This window comes from Stegostoma tigrinum, chromosome 14 (assembly GCF_030684315.1).
Source record: "Stegostoma tigrinum isolate sSteTig4 chromosome 14, sSteTig4.hap1, whole genome shotgun sequence".
Taxonomy (NCBI): domain Eukaryota; kingdom Metazoa; phylum Chordata; class Chondrichthyes; order Orectolobiformes; family Stegostomatidae; genus Stegostoma; species Stegostoma tigrinum.
Genome location: NC_081367.1, coordinates 62,702,394 through 62,716,918, shown reverse-complemented (window position 1 = coordinate 62,716,918; position 14,525 = coordinate 62,702,394). Strand labels below are relative to the sequence as shown.

Genomic DNA, 14,525 nt, shown 5'->3' with positions numbered 1-14,525 from the left:
GCCTATTCAATTTGCCCTGTTGCCTTCAAAGAATTGTGTACACAAATCTCCAGGTTCCTCTGTTCCTTCACACACTTTAATATTGTCATTATGCTATCTCTCCTCATCCTTTGGCAAAAAAAAAGTATTGTTCTGTTGGATCTTATTTGACCTGACTAGTTTTTCTCCAGAGACTTGAGTGAAGTGTACAGGAATATTTGTTAGCCTTCTGCTGTACTCTTGCTGAATTACACACTATCTTTTACGATATATTTTCTCTATCTTCCAGCCCTCTAGTCATTTTGTGTCATCCACTACATTCCCTTTTGAATATGCTGATGTTCACTACACTTTAATCATTATGTCTCAAAGATATTGAATTTAGATAAATCCATTTGCATTGTTCACTCCTGCTGCCACCTCATCCCCCACCACCACAACCCTATTTCTGATCTTGAATCTGTTCCCCTTTGTGGTGGACATCTTACTTGCTCACAACAAAATCATTATTACCACAGTTTATATATTGATTTCGACCTTGAACTCTGTTACAGGGATGGTAGCAATACTCAGACCATACTTCTGATCTCCCCTTCATGAAAGCCCTGATTATAAACTTTAAGGAATTTAGCAAAGCAACAATCTGGATTCTTCAATGATCCAGAGATAATGGGAACTGCAGATGCTGGAGAATTCCAAGATAATAAAATGTGAGGCTGGATGAACACAGCAGGCCAAGCAGCATCTCAGGAGCACAAAAGCTGATGTTTCGGGCCTAGACCCTTCATCAGAGAGGGGGATGGGGAGAGGGAACTGGAATAAATAGGGAGAGAGGGGGAGGCAGACCGAAGATGGAGAGTAAAGAAGATAGGTGGAGAGAGTATAGGTGGGGAGGTAGGGAGGGGATAGGTCAGTCCAGGGAAGACGGACAGGTCAAGGAAGTAGGATGAGGTTAGTAGGTAGATGGGGGTGTGGCTTGGGGTGGGAGGAAGGGATGGGTGAGAGGAAGAACCGGTTAGGGAGGCAGAGACAGGTTGGACCGGTTTTGGGATGCAGTGGGTGAAAAACTGCTTTGTGTCATGAAACCTTGAGGACTACACCGGACAGAGTTGTCAACCCTAGTTCTGTCTCTGTGCCAACAGTGAAAGGCAGAAAACAGTAATTCGATAATGCAAATTCAGTCTACTGCTTACAGTTAGGATGACAGAATCTTCAAAGTCAAACTACACAGTAACTCCGTCCCTATACTTGATACACCACACAGGCAACTGCAATTCAAGAAGTTGACTCACCATCACCTTCCAAAGGGAAGGGCAATAAATGCTGTCCCGGGCAGTAATGGCCACATGCTAAGAATGATCGTTTTGTTTTGAAAGGTCCCCTTATCACCTTCAGCACCTTGAGCAGATCATCTTCACTGAAGGATATATAAGCCAAGTTTATGCAAATTTGCCTTCCAAAAAGCAAGCCTGTAAGTCCTGAAAAGAGGAAGACAACTTGGAGGTGAAGAGGTTTAGGCAGGGTTTCCAGAGCTTGGAGCTTGTGCAACTGAAAAATTCAATTGTGCAAAAAACTCAAATTGAATGGACACAGATCTTGGCAGATTGTATAGATTAGACTGATGCAGAGAAATGGGTTGAAGAACTGTAGAAGAATTTTAAATTGAGATGTTGTAGATGAGGAACCAATGCAGGTCAGCGAATCAAAGGTTGGTAGGTAAACAAGTTGTGTTTCAGATACAGGCAACAGACTTCTGGAGAAACTGAAGTTAACAGAAGCAGAAACGAGAGATGGGAGACTTTTGTCCTGCAGCATAATTTGAATTTGTGTGCACTTTTACTGTAGGACAATTTCCCAGGCATCTTGTGAAACAAATGCTTACATAGTACATCAGTATCTTAGGCACAGAATGAAGGCAAGATTAATACCCATAAAGTGAGCTAAATTTATTCTTTATAAATTGGAATCAGTAAGGCTCTAATCTGTCTCACAGGAGGTCATGTCTTGAGAACAACAGCTCGGTGAAAATAATGGTAAATAATTGGATTGCCAATACAGAAGATTGTACTGTCTAATTAATTACAATGCTGCTGGATTATGGAATCACTCATGATTATTCTGTTTGTTTCTCCCCAGATAAAACATGTACCACTCCATCGTGTGTATCCGCAGGTAAGTCCACTTAAAAAGATATAGCAAAGTAACGTTAATATATCCACATCAGCCCATCTCTCAAATTTTGTCCCCACATTATGAAACACAATAACTCCCAGGTTGGCCATAAAATAAGGAAAACCTTAAAGGACAGTCTCATTCTCCTTATAGAATGTAACACTCTGAATGGAGCTCCACCAGCTGCCTCAGGGAAGTAGAGTTATCTCCTACGCTCTGCCATTTTAATCCACCCTCCAAACTCTGAAAGCAGAGCCCAATGGCAGATTAAGTCTCCACAGCAGCAGGTCCCTCAAGCTCTTTGTTCTCCCTCTAGTCAATGCAGACTGCCTCCACATCTTTTAGCTGTTGCTCTTTACCAGTCTGCTTGTTTCAGCCTGTATTAAATGCTATTGCCCTCACCTGGCACAGATCTTTCCTTTTTATTCTGCTTGCACAAAACATTACTGACATAAGTCAGTCTGTAAGCCTTTGACAAAAATTGAAATTGTTGGAGAAGCAAGTGTCAATTGTCTGATTTAATTACATGTCCACAGTCATTTAGTTTGAGTTGAACCATCTGGTGTCTCATATCTAGAAACTATGGACGCTAACAGAATTACCTTGGGAATTCAGCCCATTTTTTTAGCTTTGTTGCCATGGCACCAGTAAAATATCTGCCAGTGGTGTATGCATTCCTGTGACTTGTTTATTCTATCAGTTTGACCAAGTATAGAAAGGTAACAGACTGTCTCTCTTTTCCAACTCCGCATTTGAATGCAAGAGTTTTCTCAAATAGAAGTATTCTGGATTGCCGATTGAGTATGTATATGACTGTCTACAGTTATGTAAGAAATGGACGGGTACTGTTGAGTTGAATAAGTAAGCAGTTAGTTTTATTGCTAAAACCCACTTGGATAAAAATGTACAAATCTATCTTGCTTCTCACAAATGCACCCAAAAATACTGAAGCTGCAAAATATGCAGAAAGAAACAACTTTACACAATATCAAATCTTTCAATTTGGTCAAGTAAAGGCAAAATCAATGAAAGGTTCACTGATTGGTTATAACTGCATGTTTTGGTTCTCACTTAAACAATTGCTTTGCAATAATGGCTGGTTGATACTCTTCTCAGGGATTCACTGATGATGAATTGAAATCTTCCTTTGCAGCAAGATATTTTCCTGATTGGTTTCCAAACCAATAACCTGGCTCAGATCAGAAAGTTCAGAGAATAAATTTGGTCTGGCAATGTATGAATTATCAGCCCAAATTTAAATTTGAACATTTACCTAAAATGTTGCATCACATGATCTCTCCAACAATGGCTGTCTATTCTAGTGAATATAAAGGATTGGCTCATGTCTCACACTGTTCTCATGAGCCATCATTTCATCGTCAAGGTTATTTTAAAACATTCATTCATTCACAGGATGTGGGTTTTAGTAGCAAGGCTCATATTTACTGCTCATTCCTAATTTCCCAGAAGCTAAGAGTCAACCATGTTACTGTGGCTCTGAAGTCACAAGTAGGCTAGACCAGGTTAGAATGAGATTTCTTTGGTTAACCAGATGGAGTTTTACAACAATCAGCAATGGTCATGCATTCACCATTTGATGAGCTCTTTACTCCAGGTTTTAATGGATTCAAATTTTACTGTCTGCCATGGTGACATTTGAACAATCATCCGTAAGTCAATGGAGATTGCTAGACAAATGACATTACCATTGCCTCCCTATAATTATTCTTTAAATTTTCCAGGCACTGCTTCTGAATGATCCATCGTCCAATTTGGTGAGATAGGAAGGAGTCAGATCACTTCTAAGATCTTGGATAACATTCTTAGTTTCAGTCACATGTCCTTTTCTGTTGATTATTTTTTAACAAAATAGTATGACATGTGAAAATAGCTGAGGAAGTTACAGTTTAATATTTCCTATAACCCACCTTCATAGATAACATTGAAGTGTTGAGGCTTTTGTTCAGTTTAAAATAAATCAAAATGGATGCTGATAGATTTTTCTTGAGCAAGGGTAATGGTGTTAAGATACAGCCAGTTTGAATGGTGGAGCAGGCTCAAGGGACTAACTGTACGCTGTACGCTGACAAGAAATGCTGGCAAAGCCAATGACATAGAGTCATACAGCACAGAAACTGACTCTTCAGTCCAACCAGCCCATGCCAGACATAATCCTGAACTAAACTAGTCCCACTTGCCTGCTGCTAGCCTATATTCTTCAAAAGTTTTCCTATTTATATACTTCTTGAAATGTCTTTTAGCACTTTAATTGCATCCACATCCACCACTTCCTCAGGAACTTCATTCCACACATGAACCAGACTCTGTAAAAAAAAAATTGCCCTCATGTCTTTTTTTAAATCTCTCTCCTCCCACCTTAAAGATGTGTCCCCTTGTCTTGAAATCTCCCACCCTAGGGAAAAGGCAATTACCATTAATCCTATCTATATCTCACATGATTTTAAAGGAATGAATGTTAAAAAAAATCATTTCCTGTTCCTATGTACCTATGAGTGGTTTACCACTTATCGTCCATCCTTAAAATTAACGTCTTGAGCCCACTCCACCATTCTATTCAACTGTTGCTGATCTGTACCTTTACTCCGTTTAACCTATTTGGTCCCATAATGCTTGCCTAATAAAATATCTATCAGCCTCTGTTTTGATTTTTTTACTGAACCACAGAAAAGTGGAGCACCTATTATAAAACGAAAATGAAACCTTGTCTTTAAATAGTGCCTTTCATAGCAACCATCTACTCTTTTGTTGATATGAATCACTAAATGAATCAATAGTGTTGTCCTTGAAGTGCGGTCACTGTTGTAATGTAGAAAACACAACAGGCAATTTGTACACAGCAAGCTCCCACAAGCAGCAATAAGCTGATTGTTTTCGTGATGATTGCAGGATAAGTATTGGCCAGAACACCAGTTATACCTCCCCTGTTCATATTCAAAATAATATCAAGGCATCTTTTAGGTTCTAGTGAGAATGAGAAGGAGGGACTGGTTTTAAAATCTCAGCCAAAAGAAAAGATAAATTGTTAAATACACTGCATCACTTAAGCACCAAAGGAATTCTTATTCTGACATGCTTCACACACTTTCTGATCTTCATGGAAAATTCATGGCATTGTTTAAACTTTCTTCTTCCTTTCACCCCTCAGCTGCCCGTATCATGGCGAATATGGACCAAGCTGCAGATCCTTGCAACAATTTTTATCAGTATGCCTGTGGGGGATGGTTGCAGAAGCATGTCATCCCTGAAACCAGCTCCCGATACAGTACTTTTGACATTCTGAGAGATGAATTGGAAGTCATCTTGAAAGGTCGGTCATAGTTTTAGAAATCTAACATTAAGATTGTGTACTGAAAATGTTTTACAGGCCTCATTGCCTTCTTTAATGCAGTCAATAATTTCAAGTCAGAATCATAGGATTGGTAAAGCAAGGAAGGAGACCATTGGCTCATCTACTGTGTTGCTGTCATCAACTTCTGTTCTTATTTCATAAAATCTCTATGCCTTTACTGGTCAGTGCATTGAGTGTAGGAGTTGGGAGGTCATGTTGGAGTTGTACCAGACTTTGGTTCAGCAACTTTTGGAATGCTACATTCAGTTCTGTTAAGACGTTGTACAAGTTGAAAGGGTTCAGAAAAGATTTACAAGGATGTTGCCAGGATTAGCGAGTTTGAGCTTAGGGAGAAGCTGAATAGGCTGGGGCTATTTTCCCTGGAGTGTCAAAGGCTAAAGGTTGATTTTGTAAGAGGTTTGTAAAATCATGAGGGGCATGGATAGGGTGAATAGTCTTTTCCCCAGGGTAGGGGAGTCCAAAACTAGAGGGCATTGGTTTAAAATGAGAGGGGAAAGAATTTAAAGGGAGCTGAGGCAACTTTTTCATGCAGAGGGTGGTACATATGTGGAAATGAACTGCCAGAAGAAGTGGTGGAGGCAGGTATGACATTTAAAAGGAAGGTTTTAGATGGATATGGACCAAATGCTGGCAAATGGGAAAATATTAATTTATGTGGTTGGTATGGATGAGTCGGATCAAAGGAACTGTTCTCCTGCTGTAAATTTCTATGGCTCTATGTTAATTAAACACAATTGATCCATGTCAAATCCATGCTGGCTTTCATAATCTAACCCAAACATTATTTTTATTTTATTCATTCATGAAATGATCATGTGTCTGACTAGGCCAGCATTTACTGTCCATCCTTAATTACCCAGAGGGCTATTAAGAGTCAACCTCATTGTTGTGGCTTTAGAGTCACAAGTAGGCCAGGCTATGTGAGGGTGACAGTTTCCTTTCCTCAAGGACATTAGTGAATCATATGAGTTTTCCTGACAATCAACAATAGATGCATGCTCATCATTAGACTCTTCTTTCCAGATTCTCATTGAATTCAGATTCCACCATCTGTCATGATAGGATTCAAACCCAAGTCCCCAGAACATTTCCTGGGTCTCTGGGTTGACAGTCCAGTGATAATACCACTAGGCCTGCCCTTATTTGCACATGTCATTATTCATTTCGACCCAAAATAATCATTTTTATAAGCTTCCACATGACTAAGATTGAACTTGCTGGCCAGTAGTTGCTGGTTCTTTCTTTATACCTTTTTTGCACAACGGTGTGATAATTGCAATTCTCCACTCCTCTGGCCCCATTTGAGTCTGAGGAAGACTGGAGAACTGTGGCCAGGGTCTCCACAATTTCTACACTCACTTCCCTTCACATTCCTGGAGCCATCTCATCCTGTTTTGGTACCTTTTCAACTTAAAGTACACACAGCTTATCCAATACCTCCCCCTGATCATTTGTAAACTCTTTAACTAATTAAACTAACCTGTTTTTCTCATGACCTGTTCAAAATTGCATCCCTTGGTAAAGATCAACAAGATGTTCTTTTAGTACCTTTTAGTACCTGAACTATAGGACTTTGTCCATAAAAATACCTTGTGGTTTATAATTGGCGCCACTCCTCCTTTTACAGCCTTTTGACAACTCTTTTGCTATTTATATGGCAGAAGACTTTGTTCGCTGCCAGGGTATTTTCACACTCTGCTTTTTTTGCAATTACCCTCTACCTTCTACATTCAGCCTGGCTCATGGTTGTAATAACCAAGTGAGATTTGCCAAATGCTTTATTTTTAAATCTCTGTCTCTTTTTTCTCATCTCGGGAGCTCTGAGTTTGTTTTCCCTATCATTTTCTTTTATGGTCACGTGCCAAGACGTTCCATCTCCTCTTTATAGGGGTAGCCCAATGTTCAGTTCTAGTCTTGCCTGTCAACCCTAGATTCCAATTTGTGCCTGATTCATTCTCAATCCACTGAAGCTCATTGAACAAAGAACAAAGAAAATTACAGCACAGGAACAGGCCTTTCAGTCCTCCAAGCCTGCACTGACATGCTGTCCTTTGCAACTAAAACCTCCTACCCTTCTAGGGACCAATTCCGAAAGAATAAAGAACAAGGAACAATGAAAATTACAACACAGGAACAGGACCTTCGGCCCTCTAGACCCTCTATCTAAACGTGTTGCCTATTTTCCTAGGATCTTTATCCCTCTGCTCCCTGCCTATTCATGTATCTGTCTGGATACATCTTAAATGACGCTATCATGCCCGCCTCTACCACCTCCGCTGGCGACGTGTTCCAGGCACCCACCACCCTCTGTGTAAAGAACTTTCCACGCATATCTCCCTTAAACTTTTCCCCTCTCACCTCGAAATTGTGACCCCTAGTAATTGAATCCCTCACTCTGGGAAAAAGCTTCTTGTTATCTACCCTCATCTCTCATGATTTTGTAGACCTCAATCAGGTCCCCCTCAACCTCCGTCTTTCTAATGTAAATAATCCTAATCTACTCAACCTCTCTTCATAGCTAGGGCCCTCCATACCAGGCAACATCCTGGTGAATCTCCTCTGCACCCTCTCCAAACCATCAATATCCTTTTGGTAATGTGGCAACTAGAACTGTACACAGTACTCCAAATCTGGTTGAACCAAAGTCCTATACAACTGTAACATGACCGATCAACTCTTCTACTCAATACCTGGTCTGATGAATGAAAGCATGCTGTATACCTTCTTGACCATTCGATCGACCTGTGTTGCCACCTTCAGGGTGCAATGGACCTGAACACCCAGATCTCTCTGTGCGTCAGTTTTTCTCAGGGCCATCCCTCTATTCCCATCCTATTCATGTGTTTGTCAAGGTGCCTGTTAAAAGTCACTATAGTATCTGCTTCCACTACCTCTCCTGGCATCGAGTTCCAGGCACCCACCACCCTCTGTGTAAAAAATCTTGCCTCATACATCACTTTTAAACCTTGCCCCTCACAACTTAAACATATGGCCCCTAGTAACTGAGTCATCCACCCTGGGAAAAAAGCTTTTGACTCTGCACTCTGTCCATGACCTTCATAATCTTGTAAACCACTATCAGGTCGCCCTTCAACCTCTGTCATTCCAGTGAGAAAAACCCAAGTTTCTCCGACCTCTCCTCACAGCTAATGCCCTCCATACCAGCCAACATCCTGGTAAATCTTTTCTGTACCCTCTCCAAAGCCACCACATCTTCCTGATAGTGTGGCCATTGGAACTGAACCCAATATTCCAAATGCAGCCCAACTAAGATTCTATAAAGCTGCAACATTACTTGCCAATTTTTAAATTCAGTGCCCTGGCCAATGAAGGCAAGCATGCCAAATGCCTTTTTGACTACCTTCTCCACCTGCGTTGCCATTTTCAGTGACCTGTGTACCTATACACCCAGATCCCTCTGCCTATCAGTACTCTTTCGGATTCTGCCATTTACTGTATATTTTCCATCTGGATTAGACCTTCTGAAATGCATTACTTCACGTTTATCCAGATCAAATTCCATCTGCTTTCCCTCTGCCCAAGTCACCAACCATTCTCTCTCTCACTGTATCCTTTGACGGTCCTTATCGCTATCTGCAATTCTACCAATCTTTGTGTCATCGACAAACTTACTAAACAGACAAGTTACATTTTCCTCCACATCATTTAAATATGCTACAATTAGCAAAGGTCCTAACACTGATCCCTGAGGAACGCCACTAGTCACAGCCCTCCATTCAGAAACACACCCTTCCACTGCTACCCTCTGTCTTCTATGACCAAGCCAGTTTTTTTTAATCTATCTTGCAAGCTCACCTCTGACCCCATGTGACTTTACCTTCTGTATCAGCCTGTCATGAGGGAATTTGTCAAAGGCCTTACTGATGTCCATGTAGATAATGTCCACTGCCCTACCCTCATCAATCATCTTCGTCACTTCCTCAACAAAATCAACCAAGTTAGTGAGACATGACCTGCCCTTCACAAAACCATGTTGCTTCTTGCTAATGCACCGATTAATTTCCAAGTGGGAGTAAACCCTGTCTCGAAGAATCCTCTCCAATAATTTCTGTACCACTGACGTAAGGCTCACCAGCCTGTAATTAATTGGATTATCCTTGCCACCTTTCTTAAACAAAGGAGCAACATTGGCTATTCTCCAGTTCTTTAGGACCTCCCCAGTAGCCAGTGAAGATGCAAAGATTTCTCTCAAGGCTCCAGCAATTTCCTCCCTTGCCTCTCTCAGTATTCTGGGGTATATCCCATCAGGCCCTGGAGATTTGTCTACCTTAATGTTTTTTCAATACCCCGAATACTTCCTCCTTTTTAATCTCAATGTGACCCAAATTATCTGCACACCCTTCCCCAGACTCATCATCTATCAAGTGCTTCACTGTGGTGAATACTGATGCAAAGTACTCATTTAATCCCTCGTCTATTTCCTCTAGCTCCACATGTAAATTGCCTCCACTGTCCGCAGGTGGGCCAACCCTCTACCTGGCCACCCTCATGCTCTTTATATATGTATAAAAAGCCTTGGGATTTTCCTTAATCCTGTTGCTCCCAGGTTAATCTTGTCATTTTTAATAAACAACCTAAACATTAGGGACGCAGTTTTCCTCTCCCTGAAGGAGGTGACAATGGGATTACTATTTTTCCAGGACCAACTCTCCCTATTATTTCTTCTCCTCACCACGTCAAAAAGTCTTTTTCATCCATTAACAAGTAAGGCCCTTAAGTACTCAATTTGTGGCCACCAAGAACCCATTGGTAACCCATGCTGACACAAGGTGAATGTGCAAGCTTGATATAGACAGTTGCCTGAGGATGGGATTGAACTCAGGTTTCTGGCCCTGTGAGGCAGCAGCGCTAACCACTGAGCTACCATGCCACCCAACTGGAAAAAGCAATTCACAGCAAATTTTCCCTGCCTTACCAACACACACACAACTTTGTAACTTGTTGTGGCACCGAAATTCTCCCTATTTTTTCCAAAAGGTGCCATCAGTAGGCCACCAATTAATGGAAAAGATGTACATGTTTGCAAGTAAATTACAGGGATGTGCAAGGATTATAGTGTCGTTGTAATATGGCCTTTAATTGCCTAAATTTAGATTCAAATAGAAGTAATTTAAAGGGTATGGAGAGAGAGAGAGAGAGAGAAAGAGAAGTGATCCTAAAGTGTGATCAGGAATATTTTGTACAACGGTAAAGGTATACTGTTCAACAATAAACCAAAAAGAATTGTTTCTCAGGAATGAGATGCAGCAAGTGGATCAGGAGTCGACAGGGAAACACTTATGGAACAGTGATTATGATAGCACAGAATAGAATTTTCCCATGTATATATTTATAATGTGAGACAAGTATATTCAGTGGTGACTCACCATATCACCTGCCAAAAAGTTCATTCAGAACCAACCAGCAAACTGTGGCAAGTTTATTGGTGAATAACAGCTTCAGCACTGTCTTGCTGGGTTGCCAGAGCGACTAACCAATAAGAGCCAGGTAACTTCAGGGTCCTAAAGTCTGCCAGTTGAGGCCTACTCCTCAGGGGACCCTCTGGTGAGAAGTACTTATTGTACTCTTTTCACGGGGTGCAGATTGGAGGGAGGCTTGGAGATAAGGGCAAGATGTGATTGAGAGACCACTCTCTTTCCCCCTATCTCTATGTCCATTTGTTCCCAAGTTTGGGCAATTTGAGACCTTTACCCACTAAACTGGAAAGGCAGGCTACCCTGATTCTCAATTGACAGCGTCAGTTCCTAACACAAAAATCAGGCTCACAACCATGCTGCTTACTTCTGTGGATGCCTATCAGTCTCCAACATCTCAGGGCATGCTCTATGGATACCAATGACTTGCAGTCTACATCAGACAGGACCTCCAGGTTGCCAGAGCCAAAGCCAATGGCCAATCAGCCTCTGTTCAACATGTCCAGAACAAATATACCATGTAGGGCAGCTTTGGACTATAAACATTTGACCAGGTGCATGGTTAGACTTTACATAAGGTATTTGTGCAAGAAACCCTAGAGGCCTCAGCAGTGGCCAGTACATTTTCCTGAGGTGAGTGGGCGAAAACAACATGAGGCATCATAAGGCATATGAGCCATGAGATGTATATGCAAGAAAATTCACTCATGCTTGCAGAGAGCAACTCTCCGTAAAACTTGCCAAAACTGACACGTGCAGACTTCTGGTGAAAATAAGCTATGTGTTACTATTCCCATGTGGATTGCTCACATGCAAACTTTTTATATGGCAAGTTTTGTTGGACTTTCTCTAATGTCAAATCTTCAAAGCAAACCTTGCCACTTATTTGTGTGTGTACGCACTTTTTCTTTTGATTGCTGGCTGTATTTAAGATGTCAGAATTTGGATGAGGTTCAAAGAAAGTTATATCCTGACCTCTCCCACTCCACCAAAAAAACAAATTTAGATGTGCAATATCCAAGCATTTACAAGAAAATTATATTCGGTAACATTATGCTTAAGTCAAGTTATCATTTTTGCTGACGTTTTGCTTGTGAACTTTGTGATTTGCCGTCTGAATCGATGCTCAGTCATTATCCTGGTCATAAATTATAATTAGATTTTCCACTAGTAATGAGCAAAAATGTTCAAAGTGCAAGTCAGAATGACAAGTTACCGTTTCAGATTGAGTCCTTTATCACAGATACACAGGACCATGAGAAAAGGAGCAGATGATTCAGATCCATGAGCTTGTTCACCATTTAATTAGACCATTACTTATTGATCCTGAACTCCATTTAACCACTCTATTCTCTCTACCTTTGCCTCGTATAAATCTACCTAGCTCAGTTCTGAAAGTTCTTGGGGTTTCAGAGGCATAGAGTTCCAAATACGTAGTACCTTTTATATGAGAAACCATTTCCTCATTAGATAACTACATTATTCTGCTCTAAATTTTAAGATTATTCCACCTTTTTTTTCTTGATTTCCTTCCCTCAATGAGAGGAAGCTTTTCTTTTTCCCAGAAAATCCTTTAAAATTTTCATGAGCTCAATTGAATCCGCCCCCGATTTATAATTGCTGTAGTCAGACAAGAGAGGCTTCTTGCAGAGATTGTAATACTATCAGGAAAATAAGTACAACATTATTTGAGCAGAATAAAGGATAAGTAGATTTAATGGTCCTTAAATGGAAAATATTTTGGCAAAGGTTAGATTTTGTGCCGTAGTCAATTCATTTAGCCAGTGGATATATGGACAAAATTTTACGAATGAGATGTGGGTGATCGATGGAAAATTGAGATTCCTGTGGGACAAACCTTTACCATTTACAGAGACTGTACTTTATTAAAATAGGATCTCAAGTTGTGTTATATACAGATACATTTTTTTAATCATACACTCAGTGGTTCATGTGCACTTTGGACTAAAGTATTCCTCAGCATACAGCAGACTCAGCGATGTGTGATTAGGATAGTTGTCTAAAGGTCTTTAATAAATGCTGATTATTCCTCGATAAAAATATGCCACAAATATTTAACCACAATATTGGAATTAGGTGTTTTGCAAACTAATGCCTATAAAATTGCTGTAATCACTTATCTGACTAAGTTTATCATTTTCTTCTTTTTAATTGAAACAGTTTTAATGCATTTATACAGTGTGTAGATAGCCCATGTTATCCTGGGTCTTTGAGGACTATATGAATACTTAATTCTGAAAGAAGAGAAATTACATTTAAATAGACGAAGTTCATGATTTGAAGAAATGACAGGTGAATAAAACGGGAACTCATTCAGACTAATTTTGTGCTCCTTGGTTTGTTGTTTGCAAAAGTGAATGTGCTAAGTGAGTGCAACAGCTTCTAAAGGAATATTGCTTTTACACTTATGGAGCTGCTTTTTAATTATTCCAATGATATGATGTTCTTGACTGTTGATTTGTAAAAAAAATACTCTCGCTACTTGTCTGAAACTTGCCCTTCTTTGTAACCAAATCTCACAGATGTTTTCTGCATCCTCTCCATCAGTCTTTGTCTTTCCAAAAGCATGGTACATAGAGTGGAGCCAGTAAAGACTGCACCAATGTTCTACGCAAATTTATTATAATTTCCTTGCTTTTGTACTCTATTTCTATTTTACAAAGTCATTGATCCAACATATTTTATTACCCATTTTCACATGCTGACCTGCCATTGTAAGTGTACATAGAAGAGGTGTGGTACAATGGTACACAGTTGGGAATAGGCTGCCTGGGAGTCATCAGTGTTGATTTTGGACCCATTCAGTCTCATAGCATCAGGTCAAATATAGTCAAATATCCTGACTACCAACTACCACACCAACACCTTCCCAGTCTTCAGCTGATGAATCAGTACTCTGCTTGGAGAAGCACTGAGGTTGACGAGGGCAGAGAATGTACTCTAGGTGGATGATTTCAATGACTATGCCAGAAAGTTACCTCATTAAACCACCAATGAATGAGCTGGTTGAATCTGAAAATATTTAGCTGCTGGACTGAGTCTGCAGTAGTTAGTGGGTAACCAAACAAAAGGACAAACATATTTGCTGTCATTCTCACTATGCCTACTGTAGATTTATGCAAGCCTGATAGGATTGGTGGGAGTAATCATCCTAAAATGCTTGTGGACACAAAATCTAATCTTCACTTTGAGGATATTGTCTGCTGTGTTGTGTGACACTATGGAATGTTAAATGGATATATTTGGAACAGATCATGCAACTCAAAACTGGGCATTCATGTGGCACTGAGTCATCAGTAGCAGCAGAAGACAATCTGTAACCGCATGGCCTGGCATATTTCCCAGCCTATCATTACCATCTAGCCAAGAGATCAAAGTTGGCTGAAAGGAGGGCATGCCAGAACTAACAATAGGCATAGCTAGAATTTATCTAGGGGAGGGGATGGCTTCGTGATATTATCACGAGACTGTTAATCCAGAGACCCAGATAATGTTCTGGGATCCTGGGTATGAATCGCACCATGGCAGAAGGTGGAATTTGAATTTTA

At 40.4% G+C, this 14,525-nt stretch overlaps 1 protein-coding gene across 3 annotated transcripts in view; it reads left to right on the top strand.

Annotated features, from left to right (window-relative positions):
- Positions 1 to 14,525, top strand: part of LOC125457448 (neprilysin-like) — a 206,318-nt gene that overhangs the window by 14,137 nt on the left and 177,656 nt on the right. For all 3 annotated transcript variants that reach the window (XM_059651202.1, XM_059651203.1, XM_059651204.1), the window contains 2 exons: positions 2,116 to 2,151; positions 5,318 to 5,479. In XM_059651202.1, coding sequence (XP_059507185.1) covers positions 2,116 to 2,151; positions 5,318 to 5,479 — 198 coding nt within the window. The remainder of the gene's footprint in view (positions 1 to 2,115; positions 2,152 to 5,317; positions 5,480 to 14,525) is intronic.